Raw genomic sequence first — 25,321 nt, forward strand, 5'->3', positions numbered from 1 at the left:
TGTTTCATACCTTCTACCAATGCTGTTTTCTGCATAAGCCAAGTCAAAATGACTTAATGCAGATGTGGAATGCAGTAATACACAGAGAATGAATGCAAGGCTGAGGGGAGAAAGTGCTCATCTTCACTAAGCAGGGCGGGGTTGGCATCTGTCACTCACAGGTATAGAAAATACCTGTGGAGCCATACCTGCTTACCACACACAAGTAAGGATCATCAGCTGTTATCACTAAGCAAGACCAAAGTTTCTCCATAAAACCCTCCTCAGAATATTATCAAGGCAATTTCTTTAATATTACAAAGAAAATTGATCATATTGAAGTCTGGGTATCAAAATAGGTTTAAAACATGCTTGTAATAAAGTAATACCTATGTTTCTTTAGTGAGGGACTAAACATGAAGATCCAAATGGTTCTAATACTAAAAGTTGAACGTAGTGATGATCAAAATCCTAACTGGCGATATTTTTCCTCAAATGCAATTGTTTTATAAAAAATATCTGTAATTTCTACGAATGACAAAGAGCATAGGAAGTACTGAATTTCAACGAGTTTAGTAAAAATAGAACAGAACAGTGCCACAAGCAAATTCGTAGACGTGGCAGATTAATAAAGCCTAGTCAATGTCAATGAAAATAATACTTTTAATTCTCTTTTCAAATGGCAAGTGGCTATTGAACCAGAACATCCTAGAGGTGAGAAGGAATACTAACATCGTCGGTTTCCACAGTGTGCAATGATAATGTGTGTGATTTTGAACGTATTTATCTTTAAAATAAAGTTATAGATACATAAAAGAAAGAAAAAGTGGAGTTGTTCTTGAAGGAGTTTGGAGGAGAAGCCCCAAGCTCCAATTTCTTTTTGCCTTGACCCATCACAGCAGATGTGGATGCAGCTAGAGTTCCTTGACTTCCCATTCACAATTCCCTTATCTTGTTTGTTTAATTTTCTCAGAAAAAAAATTTTTAGAGCAATTAAATGCAACACATTTACAGACTTTGGTCTGTAAATTTTTAGAGCAATTAAATGCAACACATTTACAGAGCAATGGTCAGCTGTCTTGTACCTGGGAGAAAACACTGGACATCTGAAATGGAAAGCAGGGGCTTATTTGGGCTCCTAGTTTTCAGGGGAGTCGGAGCAGAGTTGGTTGGGGCCACGGTGGAAGAGCACGGTGACTGACTTGGTTGAGGGGTCATGCTTACACCTGGGCAGCGGTGAACCTGAGAGAGAAGAGGCCATGTGAAAGCGCAGTGCATCCTTGCAGGTCAGTTCCCCAAGGACAAGTCCCACTGGCAATGACCCGCCTCTGAATGGGAGACCTTTAAGGGACATTCTAGATCTAGCCATAACAGGTACTAAACTTCACACCTGGGAACAGTCTTTGGACAGATGTTTACTAAAACCCAATTATGTCAAAGACTGGAAAAACTGAAAGGAGGATGGCCCTAGATTCATGAGTGAGATAAACTAGGATTAGGATGGAACTAACATAAAACAGAAAGAAAGTAAACATTGTGAAAATAAAGCCAGCATACATCATTGGCAAAAACCTATTTATGAAAGTACATTTCATTTTGAAAAATAACTCTTTTAAACTTCGTGTTTTAACACTCTCTTTTCCCCAACTGCCCCTCAATTCCCCTTATATCTGTCAGTGTGAAACTTTGTAACATGGCCTCCTCTGGGGAAGGGGAAGTCTCATCAACCTCAGCCTTAGAGCCAACCTGAAATTGGCACCTCTTGAAAAAAATGTAAACACTCTGATGATACGCCCCTTGGCTATGAGAACTGTAAACATAGTTCTAAGACACTGAGTAGTAAAGGAAGACAACATGTAGTATTATTTTTCTGTCCAGAAAAGTAAAAAACTTATACTTTTATTTTACATGAGAACTTCAGGAGGAAAATGTATGTACATATTATATAATTGTGTTGCTTACTTTTCTTTCCTTGCTGAGACAAAATACGTGACATCCAAAGTTAAAGAAGGAAAGGTTTATTTAGCTCACAGTTGTGGAGGTTTCAGTCCATAATTATCTGGCTCCAAGGCAGGGTGGCATGGCAGAGGGGAAACACTTCAAGGCGGCAGAAGACAGCAAAAGCAGCAAGAGCAAAAGAGGGAGGACGCGAGCCTGTTTTCCTCCCTCATATTCTATGCCCTCCTTCTCCACAAGCTCAGGATGTTTACAAAGTGAGGATCCAGGCCCCCTGCTGAGTCACTTAGTTAAGCTTCTAAACTTCTCAGTTGTCAAGTTGGCACAGTGTATCCACCATTGCAGTAACGGAGTCGACATGGTATTGTGCTTAGTGACTTCACCCTGGACTGACCACAAGGCTAACCCTAACCCCAGCTGACGGCAGGTGGCTAAGCATGGGGGGCAGGGCAGCCAGGAAAGGCTGAGAAACCAGAACGAGTCAAGAGTCCTAGATGTGTGCTCAGGCTGCCGGACTGTGGGCGGCCTTTTATATCTAACCAAGGAGACCAGAATCGAACAGGGAAAACGAGGCTTCTGTAGATGTTAAACAGGAAGTAACTAGTTTGGTCTTTTTAAAAAGCTGTGTGATCAGTGCTGTGGGAGATGGTTTGAAAGAAGAACAGTTATCATTCTCAAGCTAAGGGAAACGTGAATTAAGAAATAGTTACAATGAGGAAGAGATGTTAGGAGAGGAACAAGGGAAGAGGAGAGATCCAGAATGAGTCCTATGTTAGTTACTTTTCTCACTGCTGAGACAAAATACACAGCACCCAATGTGAAAGGTGGAAAGGTTTACTTGACTTACAGTTTGTGGAGGTTTCAGCCCATAATTAGCTGGCTCCATCCCAGGGTGGCACTTGGCCACGTGGCAGTGCAGAGGAGAAACAGTTCATGGCAGGCAGAAGGCACCAAAGCAAGCAAGAGACAAGACAAGCTTCTTTTTGTCCCCTATATTGAATCCAGGTTACCAGGATTAGGGCAGTGCCAAGCCAATCCGTGGACTGATGTAGTAATCACCCACTCTTAATCCTAGCTTTGTACCATGAATCCATCACATACTCTAGATTAAGCCACCCCTGAAAGAGCCTCTATGACCACATGAGGCTTTGTAGGGACATCTAGAAACAAATACACAAATCATAACAAGTCTTTAATTGTTTTGTGTGTGATTTGGTGTTGTTCGATCCTATTCATCATAGGACCTGACTTACAATTCAGTGGTGTATATACAATATAAGTATATCCATCGAAAAAGTTAGAATTAAGCAGTAGTTTATATGGTGTATGTTGTTTGGGGGAAGATAGGTTTCCTATCTCCAAAGGAATCAAAAACACTCTTAAAAACTAACGTAGCCTTGGGGGATCACTGTTGTACAGCTTTGGCTTTCAATCTAATAAAATAAAAAATGCATTCATCCTTAGGATCTTACTAACATTAAAACAGGTCATACAAATGGGAGTATTACTATTATTAACAACTTATTTAGTCATAAAAAGAAATATCACTACTAGCCAGTATATTTGCTTCACGTAGATTTGACAACAAGGGAAGGACATGTGAAAAGGGATTTAAATCATGAAGGGATAGTTCTATAACTAATTCTACATAACAAAAACATTTAGTGGTACCAGGTTACAATAATCTCCATGTACCACTTTCCTTAGAGTATATGCCTTATTCCTGTCTTCATTCAGTATATTAATATACTCAGTCCTATCAGTCCACCTGGCCTGAAAAAGTGCTACTCCATTTGGCTAAAGATGGACATGGTTGAGATTTGTTGACTTTGCAATGTAAGTTCTGGTAGATGGTCTTCCTTTCAAGTTCTTAGGAATCACTGTTATTTTAACATACTGTTTTTTTTTTTTTTTTTTTTTGGTCTTTTTGAGACAGGGTTTCACTAAGCAGTTCAGGCAGGCCTTGAACTCACTTTGCATCTTAGGGTGGTCTCAAACTCGAGGTGATCCTCCTACCTCAGCCTCTCTAGTGCTGGGGTTACAGGTGTGCACCACCATGCCCGGGTGACATACTAAATTTTGCTTTGGCACAGAATATTTTAAAAATGTTCACAGTTGAATCTTTTTTACGATTGGGTTAACCATAAGGGTAGCTCATGCCTCATACCTCCAGTAAATGTATGGCATGGAGGGTTTTGTCTAGGAAGCAGCTAATATTCCTCTCTGAAAGCAGGAGTCCTGTGTCTGGCTTTGAAGTGATTCTGAAATTTCTGTTAGATCTGATTTTCAGAAACTGATGATCTCTCTTAGAATGGTTTGTCAAAACCAACTATCAAAAAACATTCTTAAATCTTTTAATCTTAACTCCTTATCTACTTTTTGTTTTCCACTTAATATTAACATTAGATGATATTTCATATCTAATCTTAACCCTGAAAAGATGTTATTTACTTACTGAAGCAGCACAGTTATTATCAAGTGGAGGAGGGGTTACTTCCTGTAATTGTAGGATATGGTAACTTCTGCTTTTTTCTCAATTCACAGTCATAATAATTGGATTATTACATAGAAATTTAGAGTTCATGGCATTTCAATTTGATGGTGTCTGTATAATGTGACCTGTGGGGGCCATTCTATGTTTTTTTCCTGAAGATTCTTTATTTTTCTCTACATTTATTTTCCTTTGCTTTTGCCTATTTTGCAATTCTGTCCTTGTTTCCCATTCAATGGTTTTATTGTTGTTGCTGCAGCTGTTGCTGATATGTAAAAACCACCACTATGCGGAGCTGTTCCTGTGGGTCTGGAATCTGTGTGACCTGGCTGGCTGGCCCTGGCCCAGCTGCTGTCCAGAGCGTGCAGTCAGCATTGCTTCCGAGTGATGCTCTCAAAAGCCTCTGCATAGCCGGGTGTGGTGGCGCAGGCCTGTAATCTCAGCACTGAGGAGGCTGAGGCAGGAGGATTGTTGGAAGTTCAAGGTCGGCATGGGCCAGAAAGTGAGCTCAAGGCCAGCCTGAACTGCATAGTGAAACCCTGTTTCAAAAAGACAAAAAATATATATATATATGAAAAAGCCTCTGCAATGCTTACCAGGATTGGGAATCCTCAAGCCGCTAGAACCCCATGTCTCTGCAGTTTCTCCACGTGGTCTGTACACCATAGTGATTTAGGGGCTGAGCCTCTCCAGTTCTGCCCTGTGGTACACATCCCAGAAAAAGTCATGTCATTGAGACGATTATTGACTACATCCTTCAGTTTTTCTGTTATTATAATGAAATCGCTGAGGCAGGCAACTTTATAAAGGACTTTATATAGTTTTAGTTCTGGAAGCTGAGAGTCCAAGACCAAGTGGCTTCTTGGCTTGGCCTCCAGCGAGGGTCCACTGGCTGACATCAGCAGGACTGGGTGCATACTCCAGGGAGACTCTGCATCATCAGGCAGAAAGACTGGGCTCCCAGTCTCTCCCACAGGTACCGGCCCCGGGAACTGAGGACTGAGCCTCCCAAATGAGTCCCTCGGGACAAATTCAGACTGTGACTTTATGAATGAGCCCTAAAGGCACGTGCACCACTTCACTGCACGGTGCTCTTGGAGCCATTAGAAAGCTGCGTGTAGTGCCAGGGTAGGAGGCACAGGTTCCCTGACCATCCTGATGGAAGATGCCAATGCTGCAATACCAGCCTGGAGGATGACCTATGCAGTGTGATAGAACACACAGAGAATGCTTAAATTAAGAAATAAAAACTTCTTACTGTAAAAGACACACTGCTATTAATTCTCTCAAACCAACCCCCCAGTATACACTTTTACCAGTTTTAGCCTTCTAGTATTTTGATTTTGAGGGAGAGTAGAAGCTGTGTGGTGTCAGATCTGGTAAATAACATGGACAAGGACACACTATTTTGCTTTTAATTTGACAGGAGTTACCTAACTGGCTTGACTAAATCAACTCAGGACATTGAAACAACATGAAAAGACAGCAAACTGCTGTTTCAGAGCATGGCAGGAGCAATAGGACGAGTGCGCTTGAAGTAAGGAGGGGTGTTTTGAAGGTGATCATGGTAATGTGCCTTTTAATGTAATAATTTTTTATTACTTCAACATTTGTTGTGCCTAGCACAGCTCTTAAAGTTCCTGACGGGTCGAATGGTGGGAGGATGGAGAAATAAAGGCAAGAGTCTATATAAAGAAAGCTGAGGTCAGGTGGGGTCCTCTCTCCGAACAGGAGGAAAGGAAGCGCAGAGCTTACTGATGCGTTCAGCGGTTAGTGTCACGTGACACCCGTCTGCCTAGCAACCTGCCTGCGTGGTAGTCTCAGGGCCTGGTATTCTCTGTACTGGAGCACCTTGTTTTTGTGGCTTGCCTCCCCGCTCTTTGTTCTTGGGACCAGCCTTGCTCCAGCCCCACATATGTGACTAATCTTTAGCTTCAGCTGCTGTCCACAAATATTTATTGAATTTTTTATCACCTCATATATGGGTACAGGCATCCTTGAGAAATAGTTTGACACCTTCTGTGAGGCTACACTATCTCTTCTAATCTCCACTGTAAGTCAGTTCTCTCTAAAATGAAAAAAAGCTTCCTTTCTAACCCCTCGCCCCTTGGTCCACCTACCCTGGCCCCTAACAACAAGTGTAGTAGCTAATCAAATAGTGACCCTCTGAGGGGAGTAGGGGTGAGACACTAACTCTTCGAGAACAGGACTGCACCTCACTAGGCAGAGACAGCTGAGGGCCCCACTCCTTCCCTTGAGAGGCTCTGTACCACTTCCTGCAATCCCTACAGTAAAATTACTCTTGCTTTGCACTGTTCTCTGACTTCTCTTCACCTTTCTATGTTGGAGAGAGAGACAGGCCCGGCAAGGGTAAACCTGGCAATCCCTAGACCCTAGACACACCAGACATAGCACATATATTTCCCTAGTGTCTTTTTTTGTTTGTTTATTTTTTTTTCAGTACCAGGAATCGAACTCATGACCAGGCAGGCCCTTTGCCATTTAGCTAAATCCCCAGCCCCTCCTTGTGTCATATAATACTTCTGGCAGTGAATATATCACTGTTACCTGATAATTTGCATATTACCAAACCTTTATTTTTTTTATTTTCTTACTACCTCAAAATTCTTACTATCTTACTATCTCAAATTTACAGAAGTTTGTGATGATGTGTTATACATTTTTGCTTTGTTTTCACTTTTAATTTTACTTTGCCCATTAAGAACATTTTACTAATTTTTGTTTGTGTTTGCCTAGAATACCTTTGCTCATGATTTTTGTTTACATGTTTCCTTATCACTTTAAACATACTCTTTTACTTTGGGATTCTAAGTATTGATCCCAGGGCTGTGTATGTACCAGGCAGGCACACTATCACTGAGGTAAACTTATGTCCAGCCCTGAAAACACCTGTTATGAAAATATGACTATAAATGGTATAGGAGTGTCATTCGGTCTTTTTATTTTTACTGCAATAAAATATAGTTGCTTTTATGCTTTATGATGACTTCTATGATGACATTTTTCTGATTCTCAATGGTTCTGTTCAAATTCTTTTTGCCCCCCCAACCCAATAACTCTCTACCAACTTCTCAGTTTCTATCTTGAATCATTTAAAATATTTTAGTCTCAAACCACTATGAAGTTTTTGCTTAAGTGTTCTTCATTGTTGTCAAAGATCCTACCATGTGTTTTAAGCATGTTTGGAAATTGCAGTGTTATTGCAGATGGGACTTCTGGTTTTCTATTGGAGCTATGTGTTAGTATTTTCCCTAATTTTATCCAAAGTATCAATGAGCCCAGTTCAAATTCTTCATCTGTTGGCCTTCCTGACAACAGAAATTATTCATGAAAGTTTCTATTTTTTTTTAATTGTTGATTTTTGTTTTTGAGACAGGGTCTCAGTATGCAGTTCAGGCTGGCCTTGAGCTCACTTTGTAGCCCACGCTGGTCTCAAACTTGCAACAATCCTCCTGCCTCAGCCTCCCAAGTGCTAGGATTACAGGCATGGGCCACCACGCCCAGCAGATTGTCAAGCTTCACAAGGGGGCAAGAAAAAAAATATATGTGTGTGTGTGTGTGTGTGTGTGCGTGTCAAATTTGGGCATCAGAAATGTAGCTTTAGCAGCCACCTTGCTCATGGACAGTCTTGAAAATGAAATATTCTCCAAGAATAAGGTGCAGAAACACAGGAGCTTCACACCATGCAGATTGAGACACATATACCCCAGGCTGTAGGCCCCTCTAGATTACAAGAGAAACACAAGTAAACTTTACTTTCTTTAAACAACTCACTTGAATTTCCTGTTTTCTACAACTATTGCCAACCCTGTCTTGTAAAGGATCAATTTTGACTGGGCCTTGCAAACATATGTGCGGCTCAACCCATGTATGTCATTTTCCTTGACCCCATTTTGTTGTTTCACTTTGCCACTTTAGCTTGAAGAACTTTAAAAATATCTTCTTTGGAAGTATTCTCTTTGACTCCTTAGATGTCCTGAAAGGTCACTATTTGGTCTGGCACATTCTGGATTTGGAAGCCACAGATACCTATCTTTTCTTCCTAACCAGACTCAGAATCCAGAATCCAAGAAAAGACTGAGGGTGCTGAAGTTGAGGTTCTAGCAAGACGCTACAAATATCAACTCTCTACAAGGTTTTCCTCTGGGAAACTGGCAATCCAATGGGAGCTGCATCTCTAAAGAGCATCTAGGCCTTGGACCTAGGACAAGTTTTAATATCAGGTACGCTGGATGTGTATTATAGGAGAAGATGTGGCCTGCTTTTCTCCTGTTTGCAGTAGACACACACCTACCCACATACTCACCAACATACCTTCAGAGGAGAGAGAGAGAGAACCCTCACACCACATACTTGCGTGGCAAGGCCATCTGTAGCCAAGGAGTATCTTGCAGAACAGGCTGCTGTGGGCCAGGTGGTGGCAGATTCTTGACTGTAAGACTCATACGTTGGCAACCACAACCAGGTGCCCAAGGCAGCACATGCTCGAAGGGTGGAAGCCACTGGTTGGAAAAGAGCAAGGCTGTAGCTCAAGGACTGAACTTCCACAGGTGACCACAATTCAACCTCTCCTAACTGCAGAAGAAATGACAGCAGTGAACCAGGGGAGGGCAAATTTGTTTAATGTACCTCATGCTCTTGGCTACTGGCGTGCCAACTCTGTTTAAGTGGGTGATGGCTGGGATCCATTGTAAACAGAGTTAAGTGTTAATATGATCTCTCTTATTCCCCAAATCTTCACCTAGAAATTAAATCTAGTGTTTATTTTTCAAACTAATTGCTACCACCTTGGTTTAGATCCAAATTATGTTTCTTGAGAATAAGTACTTGTGTAAAAGCCTATCTGAGATCTAAACTTCATGAAAGAGGCATTAATACACGTTCCACAACACAGATCTAACCTTGTCACTCCTCTTGATCAAATTCCTGAATTATTCCCAGTTACATAACACAAGTTTCCCATTTCCTCGAATATCACAGAATGCTTTTTAGTATCTAGCCCTTCCCACCCATTCAGGGGCCACTTTCCAGTAGTGTGCAATGCCCAGGGCACGGAGTTGCCCCCACGTCCTGTCCCACTGTAGATCGGCCCTGCTGTCCTGCCTGGATTTCCTCCAGTTTGCTTGCACACTCCAGCCGAGGCTTACCAAAGTCACCCGGAACTAGACAGAACCAGAAATGTTACCCTGCTTCATCTGTGATACCGAAACTTAACTTCAAAACTTTGTTTGAATTCTTCTTCACATTAGTTTAAAATGGGCAGGAATTTGGTCTTTTTACTTTGTATATCCCTTCTTAGCAAAGCATTTAGGCAAATAGCAAACATTCATGTTTTTCTCTTTTAGGAACATCTCATTTTGTTCCTAGAACTTTTTGAAGTTAAAGTACACCACTGGAGAGGGATCTCTTCACTTGCTGGTTTAATCAATAAAATTTGTTGAAGGTCTACATCTTAGGAAGCAATGTTCGAGGCCCCAGGGCTGGCACACAAAGCTTTTGAGTAGACCATATTAAAATTTTTAAAATAATTTGTGTCCTAGTAGGAAAGAAAAGGCCCAGATTCACAGTGACTTGAGATGACTACCACTATAGAGTCCTTGAATATCTAGGAAGTTTCTGAATAACTTTGAGAAGACAATTGTTTATACTTTAAAAGTGTTTATTTTTTCAATCTTAAAAAGTGGTAAGATGTTCAACCGGATTTAAAAACCATTACTGGGAAAAGAACTAAATGAATCCGACATGTAAGCCGCTCGTAGCTCCTGGCGGCCATTTTGGTTAAAGGCCCCTGTGTGGCAGCACGGTGCACAGGCGCAAATCCCATCCGGGCATTCGGACGTGCGTGAGAGGCGGGGCGTTACTCTTCGGCGAGGGCTGGGAAGAGACAGCTTGCTCTGTCTCCCAGGAAATCTGGAGGCAGGAGAAGGTCTGCGCAGAGGCCACGGTCAGAGAGACTGGAACCCAAAATCTACATTTATTTTATCCATATTTTTAAACTTCAAATCTTCCCTCTATGATACAGGTTAGTAATTTTTTAAAAATCATGTGTATGTAAATGTATCTGTAGCTCTTTTTTTAGTTTTTGTTAACATTCCTCTCTTTAAGTTTTTCAAAATACTTTTGTTTTTATGCTAACAATTTTTATTTATTTATTTGTTCTAAGAATTATTTTCCTACCAAATGCAGCTTTTAAAAGTTACTGCCGGGAAATGGAGATAAATAGGGAAAGAAGAAAATAAAGGGAAGCCACAATGGAGATTAGCACTTACAGTGTTGGCCATGACGTTTTGTGTACTTGGGAATGGTCAGGTTACAGATCTGCTTCTAAATCCTTCCAGCAAGCAATTGGAAGATTGAGCACAGTTTTTAAAAATAAGGCATTGTGCAATATTCTTAAGATGAAAGCAAGAAAAATACAAAGTACTCCTGGTACCGAGTCCAGGCAGAAATATCCTTTTTATTACGTCTTTATAGGTCTTTGGAATGCGAAAAATACTACCGTGTTTTTAGAACTCTTCCTTGGACTGCTTCTCCAGATTATCATCATACTGAAGTGTGCATGTACACACACAAGCATACACAGACACACACAATTGTAATGGAAGGACACAGCTTTACTTGGAGTTAAACTAAGGATGAATTTTAAAGTAGGTGGCAACAAAAAAGATTGCTTAATACTACAGAGAAATCTCCGGAGATTTTATTTCCTGTCATAGGTTTTGATACCTAAATTCTGTAAGTTCTTCTCACTCCCAGTTAGTGTAGGAAGAATCATTTGGAAGACAGTTCATGAATAAGTCCAAAATGATCCCATCTGATATGCTAGTAAGAGTTTTGCCTCTTAGCTTATAACTTTTTAAACATCAAATATTGTCAGTTGAAAATGTATATCAATTTTATTCACTCAGAATATCACTGAATCCTGGTAAGACCATGGGTTGTAGCTATGTTACCAGGAAAAGGTGGAGTTATATACTGTATTTGAGTTTTTGTGAAATGGGATTATACTAACATCTCTGAACATTAAGAAGCCAAACAAGGACAGTGGCTTCAGTGAAATGCTGCCACCTTCAAGACATTGCCAGAAAGGCCCACAGATAACATATCCTCATCAACATAAAATAAAGATAGTCTCAACCAACAAGTGAATGTGTAACACCTAGAGCTTCAGGTGATGAGTAGGATGAAATGCAAGTCTAGACAGTGTAATTGGAATCTCGAGTTTCATCTCAGACCAAGGAAAGTAATGTACTTGGACTGGTGGTCAAGGAACCTGAGTTTTAAACAAGAATCTCAGGGGATATTGAAGGAAAATTGGATTGGCAGTCCCTACCAGGAAGGCTGTCCATACTAATTTTAACCAGGAAACAAGGTCTAGTCAAAGGAACTGGCCCTCTAAACACGAATAGAATCCCCAGCTTTAAGTGGCACTGGCTTGATGTTCCCTTCTCTCTGAAATACAAACACCAAAATGACTGGATGATGTGCCTTGCTTGATGGATCCACTAGCTAAAATCTTACAGCAGGGGCAGCAAGTTGTACAAACACCGACACATGAACTGACCCGGATATAGCTGTACAAAGTAATCATGTTTGTTTAAAGCATGTTACCTACCTAATTTTTTTTTAAAATCACAGTAGCAGTTAGTTGTTTTAGTGTTCTAGTCTGGACTTTGTTAGTGGCCACCTGATCTTGCTGTAGTTATATAAAATATTAACTGTCTGTGAAACAGAGAAAAGGATCCTAAATTCATCAGATTTCAATATTGACTCAAACAAAAATTTTGAGTTGTATAATAAAGTGGGATGACCTTATTAATGTTTACTCCATCAGAAAATCTTTTTAAGAAATGTCTCCCCAGATGTCGGCTTCTATGAAAGCATCAAGCTTTATAACCAGTATCTGCATCAGTAGCTGGCCTTATCTGAACTGTGCCCATCAGGGGGACAAGGACATGGACTCAGGGTCTTAAGTTGTGTTCAAGCTCATTCTAACCTGAATTTAATTTGTTGGTGAGTATGAGCATGAAAGATTCTTCCACTAGAACATGTCAAATGCTGTTAATTCGTGGAATAGAGATTTCTGCTCATGGATTGAGGGTATTTTCTTCCTCAGTCTTCTGAGCCAAGTCTTACTTCATTCCAGTTATGTACAAAAGAATCCATAAAAAGAGCAAAATTTAGGAATAAGGAGGCAACGAAGAGGTGTCCCTCTTTCAACAGCAGAACACAACAACCTGAGGTCATCATCTGACACCCGGTGTTCAGATTCCTTTGGCAAAGCCAAACAAAACATCTTACCATGGTGTATCCTGAGAATCTAGGCTGGATTTTCACATGAGGAAAGTGGGCCCTTAAGAATGTAGATGCAAGAAAGAATACAACTTTTGTAGGGAGAATTAATTTAGTCAATTCTTTAAAGTTAAAAATGTGTGACAGAGCACATAAAGTTCCACTCAAAGAATATTCAAAGAATACAAAAATAATGGTTTAATAATCCAATGAATAATCAAATGAAGAGGAGTTAGGCTGCCTGTTCAAGTTGCTAGAGTACTGCGAGATAATTTCTACTATTACTGTATTCTCAAGAGAAGGACCAAAACCACAGGATGTACAGAGAATTTACAAAAACAGCATGGCAACTGCAGATAGATGTATCGTGTATAAAAGATGAATGAATAAATTATTAATAGCTAATGTAGAACCAGATGAAATTCCTATTCCTGTCTCCAAACATACTCAGTTAAAAGTGAACATTGAACAGTACAAGCAAGGACTGGAGAGGCTTTGGAGGTCAAATTCAAGCTGGTCTGCACGGGCTTAAAAGAATTTGTAAATAATGAAGTCATTTCCCTGAACAGCTTTTAAAATGGAAGAAAAATGATGGTAGCAGAGATGGGATGAAGAGAGTGATGTACCTAGGGCCACGCCCAGCTTCCCACCTGGAGTGCAGGTGCCAGCTTCTGCTGGGCAGGGCAGACTGTGAATTTGACCACCTGACTCCTGGAGTCTTTGGTGCCTGGCTTGGACTCGCTCTCCTCAGCACTACAGGAGCAGACTCTGCTGTGTGAAGACTTGTGGAGGGCAACGTGGATGATGCTCCTTGAAAGAAGAGCAGTTGTCTCCATTTTGGCTGAGCCTGGCCCTGTTTCCATGTATTGATATGTACAGAGGTGGCTAGGACTTTTCCTTATCCCTTCAATTGGCTTTAAGCAATGCAAATAGGTCCAGCGCAGGTGCTGTGACTTCCCAGGGCATAAAACATTACACAGCAGAGCTGAAGCACTGACCACAGAACATTAGCTACTACCTCAGGTGTGTTACGCAGATTACTCCTGCATATCCTTCTCTCTGCGTAGTGTAGAGGTGATTTCCGGCCTCCTACCCACCCTAGCTCACAGCACTCACGTACTTCCTGCCACTCTCACAGTCACTCATCCTCAGGCCACTCCCTTCTTCACGACTTAATAATACCCAGGTTCCGCCCTGGCTCTAGGCCTTTGTTCCAGTTAGCCATCATGGTAGCTGGGCTTAGCACTCCCTTGCTACCCTCCATTTTGGATGTATTATCGCGTCTTTATTCTTGCCATGGGTTGCACTGGGAGTGGTAGATTGGAATTAACTCAGTAAAATTCCAATAACTTTTCCAGGGAATCACAAATATAAACTTCCTGGACTGCAAGGAGGACCAGGGAGCGCTCTCTATAAAGATGGGTGTGCTCTTCATTGTCTGAAATAAGCAAAGCCTAGGAATGAGTGCAGTGCTGTTTGTGCTGTCCTTTCTCCGGATGAGGGAGAAAGTGGGTCCAGAATGGAGGGGTGTCCAAAACCTCTCATTCTTAGGTCATCGCCCTGGCATTTTGGAGAGGAACGCTTTACAGGCCTGTCCTTTGCACGTCTCCCAAAGTGCAATAACTACATGAGTGTAAGTAAAAGTACACCGAACAAAAATCTTTACAAAAACAGGAAGAAAAAGAATTTTTTAGGAGAATGTCTTTCTACATTAGCAGGAAGATGGGATTTGGCTACTTATAAAGAATGAGGAGAACTAGTTTGTCAAAATAAAAGAAACAATTTTAGGGAAATAATGCATTAAAAAAGAAATGAAATCTTTCAAAAGATGACATATGAAATTAAAATGCACTGTAGGATTTTCTGACTAGTTCATTGTGTTGCACAGCTGAGCACACAGTGTACAAACGCTCTATACTTCCTGTGTGCTCTGGTAAATGTCTAATATCATTTTCCCCGTTCCATAACGGGTCTTCTGCATGATCCAGACACAGCTTTCTAGACAAGCTCTCCCCTTACACTTAAGTGGCTTCCTTTCTGAGGCTGCCCTCCTTGTCACACCGACAGTAAGCCCAGCTTCCTGTTCCAGCCACATTTTGTCTGTACCATTCTGCCTTGGTAACTAACGTTCCGCCTTAAACACGTTGAAATTTATTAGAAACGTGTTGTAGAATTTTTTTCTGCTACTGCTTCAGAGTAAACCTGCAAAAAGAAGTGAGTAGAAATCGGGCTCTGAAGGTGCCTCAGCCGCACCTCCTGGAGCGCAGCGTGGCTCCGGGTCTCCAGGCCGGGGATCCCAGCGGGCGGAGGCCGCCGGGGCCCTGCACAGGGGCGAGTGCAGCTGGAACCCCGCCCATCGATAGAACATTCTGGGAAGGACATGAACAACTTTGAAAACATGGGGAAGTTTCATTTGGGGATGCAAGCTGTGATTTTTAAACTTCCTCCCTGAGCTCCGCTGCTTTTGTTGGTTTCCGACTGCGGTCCCGGTCCTGATGAATCCCAGCCAGACGCTGCGGCAGGTCTGGGGAGAGCTGAGCACAGGGCGCTGACCGCAGGCGGGCTGTGCAGGCAGACCTCCACGGCCGGGAAGCGGCAGCCCAGGCTGGGGCAGAGGCGCCCAGGACCCGCTGCGGGCAGCTGGGCTGCTGGGAAGGAGGCCGCGCGCAGCGGCGGTGGAGCCCTCGCAGGGGTGCCCGGCACGAGCCCGTCCTTCTGCAGCCCTGCGGCCTGGGAAGCCGCCCCGCCTGCCAGGCACCTGTCCGTAGGGGCCGAGTACTACCTTGGATGGTAGCTTTATGTCTGATAATTGTTAGAAGAAAAAATACTGAGAATTGATTTTTAAAATTAAAATCCTTGGCATTTGATTCTTTATCAGAACCATCAACGTGAAGGAAAAGCAGAAAGCATGTTTTAAAAATTCATCTTTAAACTTAAAATAGTCTTATATATAATGGCCTGCAAAATACTTATGTAAATGCAATACATTTACATAATTTCATAATAAATTGAAAATATTATCATCGTTTCTCTATGTCAAGGCAGATTAAACCTCTCACTTAGATACACAGTTCAAAATTTAGTGGTACACGGGTGCTGGGGATTTAGCTCAGCGGCAAAAGCGCCTGCCTGGCAAGCGCAAGGTCGTGAGTTCGGTTCCCGGTACCGGAGAAAAACAAACAAACAAAAAAATTTAGGGTACACAAATGTGGTTTTATATGACTTCTATGAAATGTTTCTGTGTTAATCTTTATCTTTAGTACAGTATTCTTGGAAACAACATTAAAGATCATTTATGTCATGATTACCCATGATTATGTAAACTTATAGGGAAAAATATTTTGGTCATAAGGATTGCACCAAAGGGCTTAATTCAATCCCTAACTGCAATGATTTGACACTGATTATGAGCGAATATTCAATTTATCTAAGCAATAACAGCGAGATTTTTCATACAATAGAGAGAGCGGTGTGAATGCAATTACAGAATTCTCAATATGGTTTTTACTTAAAAACCACATAATGAACGTCTTTCACAGTGGTGGACATGTAATCACATTGGGTTTGATGAGAAATGTTTTCATGAAGACACAGCACAAACCAGACACAAAAATCTTCAGAGATAGTGGTGGAATTATTGACATGATGTTACATACATGAACTACAACAACTATAGAAACACATTTCATGAGAAACATAAAAGACATTCAAATTCCAAAGCTTCTAGGGAAATTTAAAGAGTGGAAATACGTGGCAAGATGGAGGAGTCTCTTGCCCCCCCTTTCAGTAACAGTAGTGTAAAAAACAACTCCCTTCGAACTCTGAGAGACGGAGCTGGTAGGGTTCTCATGCCAGGGCACCGCGTTTTCTGTGCTGTATAAGGTAATAGAATAGACTTCAGTTGAGAACATTTTCCCTGTTTATATACTGGCTCTAAAATGCTATTATTTTGCCTCATGCAATTTGAGAACTATTTTATTATCTAATGGAATTTTTGTTTGACTTGTAACTCATACGAAGTAGAAAAGTCACCTGTTGTAGAATGAACTTCCATGAAGAGCTTTCTAAATTGTAACCATGAGCCAGATTTTTTTGAAATGCAGTTATTACTACTATGATTTGCATCAAGTGCAAAACACGATATTTTTACACTACATAAAAATAGTAATTGGGGCCGGGGATATAGCTCAGCGGCACATCGCCTCCCTAGCAAGTGAGGGGTCAGGAGTTCGATTCCCAGTACCGCCCCCCCCTCATAGTAATAACCTTCCTTACACTTTGAGTCAATAAACAGCTTTGGGACTTTGCCTTTTTGATTTAAATTTAAGCTTATTTAGGCTAAACTTTGTCTGTATATTTATCTTAATCTTCATTGAAACAGTGTACACTTGAGTGAATTCAATATCATTGAGCCTAATACTTTAGCAATTAACTCACCAGTAATTGATAACAGAATTGATATTAATTCTTGTAATACCCAAGAAATTATCTAAATTTTGGGAAAATTATAACTTTTTTTCCCATAAACTGAGAGTAATTCTTTCACCAAGAATGAATGGATTCAAATATCATGGTCTTCATGTCTTTGTAGAAATGTAGAAATAATGAAGTTCAAATCTGTTCTGTATTTGGTAACATTATTGTCCATCCCGATTGATAACAAAATTTCAGTGACATTGACATCTTATGTAAAATCTTTGATTGCAACAGAAAAAGGAATACACATTCAGTATTTAGCATAGAGCAGTCCCAACAAACACCTTTCTTCTGTGTCATTAGCACACCATGAGGTAAGTAGTTGATCCTTTTTTCCCATAAATTTGGCAGGGTTTAGGGATGCCTGTTTCTTTACCACTTGTTCTATTAAAGTAATCACACTAACTCCTTGCCTCCTAAAAGGATCCCTGGGTGCACATATTGAGAGATAAATACATGGTCTATTATTCCATTCCCAACATTTATTTTAAATACAGGCTTTATTTTGTATTTTCTGTCCACACAGTGATCATTTTTAGAAACCATCTGCCTCCACAAACCTTGTAATTTAGTGAATCAGGTTGGGATTTGAAAGTTGTAGTTACACACTCAAGTCCTCTGGGGCACTGTAAAGCACACGTCTTCTTTCACAGGGCACTTGCAACACCATGGCATTGTTCTGTAAACCGTTATCTCTCTGAGTGAGAGGACGTGGACGAGATTCGAGGGGGTCACTCAGCCTCTCCCTGCAGGCCTCCAGCCCAGCTGGCAGTCGTGATGGTGGCCCCTGCCACAGACACCTGTGCGGTAAAAGACTTTATTTCACATGGGCTGATAAGTTGATGCCTGATGGTGTCCTTCAGAGACCAGTGGTTTTCAAATCTTAAAGTGCTTCAGAGTCACCCGTGGGGCTGGGTGACGGGTAGGGCCCCTTGGCACCTCCCCCATGGCTTCTGGTTCAGCAAGCTTGGGCTGGGGTGGAAATTTGAATGTTTCATAAGTTCCCAGATGTTAGTGCTGAGAGTGCAGAAACCACACACTGAGAATCACTGATTCAGATCTGTCACGCAGATGTTACCTGACTTCTGCGCGCTCCCAGTCTCTGTCTGTCTGTCCCTCCCCCTCTCTCCTTCTGCTCTTTTAAATGATAAGGACAGTTCTTTTGACATCTAAAATATTTACTCTTACTCTGAGCTATTATTTTAATCCCATGCTTTTTAAAGTTATCCTCAAACTAGGTGGTAACTTTCATCATGATGTGTAAACTACAACTCTTCTTTTATGCAGCATAAATTCTCAAATGTGCCAAGGGGAGAAAGGAGAGATTTAGAATACGTTAGTTCCAGTAGTGTGGTGCTGAGATTTACCAATATACTTTCAGTAACCCTCATAAGAGAGCTTGGCTTTAGTAGTAAAAGGCACAAGGTGATGAAACCCTAAAGTCTATGATTAGAAAACAAGTTGTGGATCATTTGACTGTGTTATTTTTCTCTGAAATAATTGCATGGGAAAACAACAAGAAGATGACAAGATATTAATTACATTCTAAGACAGTTTTTCTTCGTATGATGCCCTAGCTCCTTTCCATACAATCAGAACACCTGCTGCTCCACGCTAAGATAAAGGCCATGGCTCTGTGATCGCTTATTTTATATCTAAGTGAATATTTGATTCAGAAGAATTTGGCAAAGGAATAACTTGAAACACACAGTACTTTGAAAGCCAGAGCTTCTATTTATACAAAATATACTGCAGTTCTTTCATTTGGGTGTGAGTTAACAGCAAGCCCCTCTCTAACCCCCTAGCTCGGAGTCCCAGGCTGCAGAGGGCTTCACATGTTCAGAAAGCGCTACTGTACTCGTGGGGGGGGAAAGGGCACTCGTGCTGCCCACGCTGACGAGGGCCACGTCCTGGGCTGAGTCCCTGCTCAGAGATGGTAGGCATCGCCCTGAGCGTCTCCCTCACTGAGAAGTCTGCCCACCAGTTGCAGCTCCCTGGAAGCCATCCTTGCATCCTTCCCATCATTCTCCCTGCTGTCTAGCACTGCAGCACATTCTTAACTTCATCCAGCAAGGTTGACTGCCTCATTTGGTTGGTTAGAAGAATATAATAAGGTGATTTTGTCCTATTTTAATATGTTAAAATCTCTTCCTGGAGTTGGAAGTTCTCTTGTATTAATAGTCATTACAAAATATTTATTTTCCTATACTCTTACTGGTCATACGTTGGACAAGACATGCTAGCAATCATCAAGTTAAAGACCGGAGAGCACTGAGCAAATGCCTGATAAAGTCAGTGGAAAATAAAGTTAAATAGCATTTGCTTTTATCTTTTGCATTACCTCATATGCTACTTAATATGCAAACATTCTCTCAGATGATGTTGCAGTATCGTCTTTTGTGACTTTGAATAAAAGTATTAAGTCAACTAAAGTAAGTGTGCTGTTACTTGAGAGTTAGTAATAGCTACTTATTTTAGCAGCCAAAGAAAACCGCGGGCTAAGGGTGTGTGATTTTTAGCAACCAACTGGAATGTGTGAGGTTAAAATAACAATGGATTGATTTTTAGAAGACTAAAAATATTCAGATATTTAATGGACACCAATTTTAATACGTGAAGCTAAAAGTGAAATAGGCTGAAATAAGTTCAGGTGAAGATTGAAGTTCTAACATGTTTGAGTCAGAAGTTGAGAAATGATTTTAAATCTGCATTTTATTTCCAAAGAGCAATACATTATTTAAAAAAATGGATTGACAAGCATTCTAGCGTCAGATCATTAGGATAATAAAATTCTGTACACAGAGCTTTTAAAAAAGAATAGCTTGACTAGGGTACCGTTGGCACACGGACGGAGGGTCTACCAGCTTGGCCTTGGCCCTGCCCCGTTGGCCTTGGGGAGCGCGCCTATGCTGGTGAGGACGACCTGCTCCGACAGCTTGCACACATTGTCAAAGGTGCTGATCTGCGTGCTCAGAGACTTGCGGCTCTCTGTGCTGGTCCTGCCCCGTGTGAGCCGATCCTCCTGGCGATGGTGAACTCCCAGGCAACAGCAAGCAAACGCTGCTTTAAATTCCTCTCGAAATTTTCCTGGCAAGCCAAAGAGAACGGAAGGAAAAAGGATTTTGCATGAATGTTTCGGCAAATAATGTATAGGGTAAAACAGATTTGCTCCCTGGAGCCAAAGTAACAATGTGGTGTAACATTTTGCAAAGATGGAGCAAATGGGAAAAGGAAATTAAGTTTATCGAAAGCCTAGTAAATTCCTGAAACAATGAGACTATTTCATAACATTATGAAACTGATGTTCATACCTGATGTTTGCAGTTTGTTTCATTCCTTTTTAGTCAAACCTCATGTATTAGTGTATAGTTCTATTCATAGTACTACTATAAAAATGGTCATTCACAGAAGCATGCCCAGAGACCCCACAACTTCAAAACTAATGAAGCCTGTAAGCCTATACCATACTTTGCATATATATATATAAAAATATATATATATATATATATTCCATGCATATATAGCTAAAATCGCCCTACACTGTATTCTAAGGAAACTGGCACAAGGAGTCTGACAAAATAGCCAAAAAAAATATTAAAACATTTCTCAAAGTTCTACTTTCATAATCTACATAAAGCAGAGCAAGAAAGCAAAACAACTGAAAGAAGAAAAACCTTGAGAAGTGTTCCTCGGCTCTGACTTACTGAGAGGTGGCTGGAGAACTATGAAGATGAAGCAGTCGCCCTTATTAGAGTGAATGCGCTCAGTTCTCCTCTCCCAGCCCCCCCTGCGCGCTGAGCTAAGCAGTGCGCAGTGGGAGCGTGCGTGCTCCGGGGCTCAGGAGTCAGCGGCCCACACAGCTCCAGGGCCCCTCAGCTGGCTGCCAGCTCCCTCTGCGCCCCTCCCGTCCCAGGGGTCGGACTTGGTCTCTAGCTTCTGTTTCCCCTACGACATCCTCATAAGTTTGGCCTGCTTTGTGCAGGGCTGGGTGAGACAGTCATTCTTAGAAATGAAATTGTTCATCCTTTTTTATTTCTTGTCATGCATTTAGGTAATTTTAATTTCTTTCTAACTAATATATAAAATAAACATTTTCAATATGTGTATACATTGTGTAATATTTAAATTAGGTTAAACATATCTATCTCTTCAAACAGTTACTATTCACTATTTCTTTATGGTAAAACATTCCAAATCTTCTCTTCCAGTTCTTTGAAACTTACACTGCATAAGTGTTTTGTATAGTTGCTCTACTGTACAGTATCACACCAGAACTTCTTACTTCTAGCGAATTATAATTTAGTGCCCTGAGAAGTTGATCAGTGGGTCCTTCTTTTAACCCAAAGACAGAGTTAGAAGATGAACGTAATTTATGAAGCATATAATAAAATGAAATGGTTATTCTTACATATAAAATTACCATATATTTGGAAGTAGAAGTAAAAAAGTATCTGTCAAATACCTTGAGAAGCAACAGTGCAAAGATGTAGCTACTTAAAACACAATTCTGTAAGTTATTTTTATAATTATGTTTATTTCATAAATAGAGGGATGATAGATCTAATAGATTATGATGTTTACTTGTGTATGTCATTTAGCTAGTTATCTACAAATGACACTTTTATTATCAGTGAGAAATTTTGACAAGGTATGTAACCTACAAGCAGAATGAACACAAATGCATAAAACTTCTAAAAGTGGAAAAATTCAGTCTGTCTCAATTAGGTTATATATTTTGGCAAAAGAATAACAGCAAGGCAAAATAGGTGAAGGTATTTTGCATATTTGTGAATCACAAGTTTAAAGTATGGCATGCAAAACTGTTCTGTTCCTTTCTCATAATTATTTTTGCATTTTTGAGATAGGTCTCACTATGCACTTCAGGCTGGTCTTGAACTCACTTTGTAGCTGAGGCTGGCCTCAAACTCACAGCAATCCTTCTGCCTCAGCCTCCCAAATGCTGGGATTACAGGCATGCACCATCACACCCAGCTCCTTTCTTATAATTATAGCTGTCCTATTTTAACATTTATTTGAAATTGTAGATGAAAAATACCTAGGTCATCTCTCTGGGTAGTCAGGTAACATATATTCACTTTTGTAAAAAGAAAAACTCAGGATAACTAAGGCAGGCAAAGACAGGTCTCCAGCAAGCAAGCTCTTCCTGTGCATTATTATTAAGATGGTTCCATCCCTACGATGAATGCGATCATCATGTATATCTAAAATATACCAATAAACTTCATTCATTAAAAAATGAAAGGGCTCCGTATCTCCAGCTTGTTTCTTCTGTGGTCAGAACTGCGATTTATAGAAAAAGGGAAAACTCACCACTGAGAAAATTATAAATAATGGGGTTCGCAGCACTGTTGGCATATACCAGCCAGTGTGAAAACGTAAACCAAGCATATACGGTTTCTCTGTCTTCCGTGTGTGTAAACATCCCAAACACCCTGTAAGGAAAGATCAAAATCAGTGATTTGGGAGGGCAGCTTTAAGTGATTAAAACCAAGGCGAGCAGGGAGTCCGTCATTCACTGCAAGTGTTGTAGCACAGTTCAGTGAGAACAGCTTTGGACCCGGACACAGCTTCGTGATGCAGTTAGTATTCGAACGGTGTATTAGGTCAGACACAAAGGACTGTCCTCCGTCTGTCTCTGTCTCTGTCTCCCTCTCTCCTAGGAATAAAGCAATACTTACTGTAGATAAACACATAGACATTGAGAACTGAGTGTGGTGGCACAGCCCTGTGATCCCAGCACTCAGGAGGCTGAGGCAAGAGGAGCACAAGTTTGAGCCCAGGTTGGGCAAAGTGGCAATTTTAGCAAAATCTTGTCTCAAAATAAAAGGGAAGGGGGCTAGAGATGTAGCTCAGTGTGAAGGCCCTGCTTCAATCCCCAAAGCAAAAACAAAAACAAAAATCTCCTAAACTGCACTGTTTAAGTACTTCTTCCATTTTTCATTAGTGCAGTGATCATAAAATACATTTGGCCTCCCTGCAATTTGATTTCCAGGACTTCTTTATACTCAGAGAACTAGTTTTCTGCAGATAGGATTCTGATAATTTCTTAAGGTTCATGCATTTTAGTTTTTCATGTAGTCTATTAAGCTGTGAAAAAATGTATTATCTTGTCCTTACAGGCTATTTTAAGATTTGATAGTCTTAGAAATGTCTCCTCTATCAAATTCTATTGACTGATCTACAGAAGATAACTGTGCAGCTATTCAGTAGGTTTATAAGCCGATGATTATAACGCACTTCCTGCTGAAGGCTGCCATCAAAACTTAACACACCTGTGTTTCCTTTTCAGTAGCAAAACACATGATAGACATGCAATCCTGGAGCAAAGTGACACTCTATGGGAGAGAGGGGGGAATGAGGAGGAGAGCAGAGGGGATGGGGAGAGGGAGAGGGAGAGGGAGGGAGTTTGGGCAAACAATTTATAGTATGCTGTAGCTCTGCACTTCAAAATCTTTGAAATCTTGGACAAACCCAAACTGCTTTAAAGAAGTTGGTTTTCATTAATCAGACAAAATTTGTTTTAAGGAAAAGAAGCCAATATTTTTTCTTTACAAAAGAAAGAAAAGGTAGCCGGGGTGGTGGCGCACGCCTGTAATCCCAGCACTTGGGAGGCTGAGGCAGGAGGATCGTTGTGAGTTCTAGACCAGCCTGGGCTACAAAGTGAGCTCAAGGCCAGCATGGGCTAGCCTGAACTGCAGAGCAAGGCCCTGTCTCAAAAAAAAAAAAAAAAAAAAAAAAAAAAAAATTAAAGAAAAAGTAAGTTTGATATGCAGGGACAAACAAACATTTAAAAAATGTATATATTAGTAAAGAAAAATAAAAACAAGCTTGTTTTTAAAAATGTATGTGGTGGAAAAGACAAGAATGCTAAAAAAAAAAAACACCTGAAAACATTTTAAACTGAACTTGGATATTTTCTGTAGGAAGCTACTTGTTTTTCTTCAATAGGAATGTATTTAAGTTAGAAGAATAGGATGCATATTAAATGTTCAGCTATAGGAGATTCAATGTGCAGACAAGACAGGGTAAATCCAGCTGTCACTGAATTCTGACTTTGCAGTACAGGCAAGAGAGAGGCAGGTGTGTGTGGCAGAGGAAAGCACGTCCAGCCGCAGCGCGTTCCCTTAGAATCTCCCTAGGAGCAGACGACGCCATCTAGCAAAGAAACCAGAATAAATTTATGTGGTATTTTTCTGAGCAAAAAATAAGGTGGGGGTTCTGAAAAGTTATGGAAAGAAAAGTAATTTTCACTTTCTTGTGAGTTGGCAAATGGATCCAAACTGCCAAAATCTTACACCTTTGAGGCTATGACTGCAGTAAATAATGTTACTGAACAGAAGTTCATTTTTCTATTTCTTCTCCATTAAAAAAGCCATTAAACAATCAAAACCAAGGGCCAGTGTGGGAAATCTTGCAGCTGGTTACACGGCCCTTCCCCTCCTCGCCCCCCGGGCAGAGGGTGAGGGCGTGGTGCTGACTCAGAGCGGGCACGGGGCGCAGCCCTGCGCGGTGAGGTCCGGGTCTTCCAGGGGCACAGTCGACGTCCCGGGCACGCGGTGAGCGGACAGTGCTGACGCTCGGTGGAGCCGCGCCTCCCTGCCCGGCTGCTCCTGCGGCTGCTGAAGCTGACCCTGAAGGGCTGTGTGGGCTACAGCAGAGTCCGTCCGCTTCGCTTGCTGCAAAGTGTCGTGCTGGTTTTCACTAACATTCATTAATGAAATGAAGAGCCTGCTTCGGTGACCGAAAGAAGCGGATTTCCTCTCCTATTTCAACATTCCGCACACGAAGACGGGTGTGCATTGCTTTTTGTTGTTCGGTGCTCCAAACAAAACTCTCCTGTCTCATTTTCATCTTCAGAAAGACTTGCCTGCGTCTGTGAGAACAAAGTCTGCAAATCCCACTTCTTCTCATTAAAAAACAAGCAAGCATCGAATGTGTGAAGGAAGCCATGCTGCTCCTGGGTTTGGGGTTTGCATGCGGCCTTCCAGCGCGAGGGCTGGAGGGGCGCAGAGCCCGCCTGCTCCGCCCCGCCCCCGTCAGTCCCGCCACGCCCCTGTCCCTTCAGCCCCGCCCCTGTTAGTCCCC

The 25,321-nt window shown here is 41.3% G+C and overlaps 1 protein-coding gene across 1 annotated transcript in view; it reads right to left on the bottom strand.

The window, feature by feature from the left end:
• Positions 1-17,696: 17,696 nt before the first annotated feature.
• Hcrtr2 (hypocretin (orexin) receptor 2) overlaps positions 17,697-25,321 on the bottom strand; it is a gene marked incomplete in the record, with an annotated part of 39,247 nt that continues 31,622 nt past the window's right edge. Inside the window, 3 exon segments of the mRNA XM_013510721.1 lie at positions 17,697-18,015; positions 20,051-20,302; positions 22,547-22,668. Coding sequence (XP_013366175.1) covers positions 20,073-20,302; positions 22,547-22,668 — 352 coding nt within the window.

The sequence above is a fragment of the Chinchilla lanigera genome, unplaced genomic scaffold, assembly GCF_000276665.1.
Source record: "Chinchilla lanigera isolate Chin_1 unplaced genomic scaffold, ChiLan1.0 scaffold00010, whole genome shotgun sequence".
Lineage (NCBI taxonomy): Eukaryota > Metazoa > Chordata > Mammalia > Rodentia > Chinchillidae > Chinchilla > Chinchilla lanigera.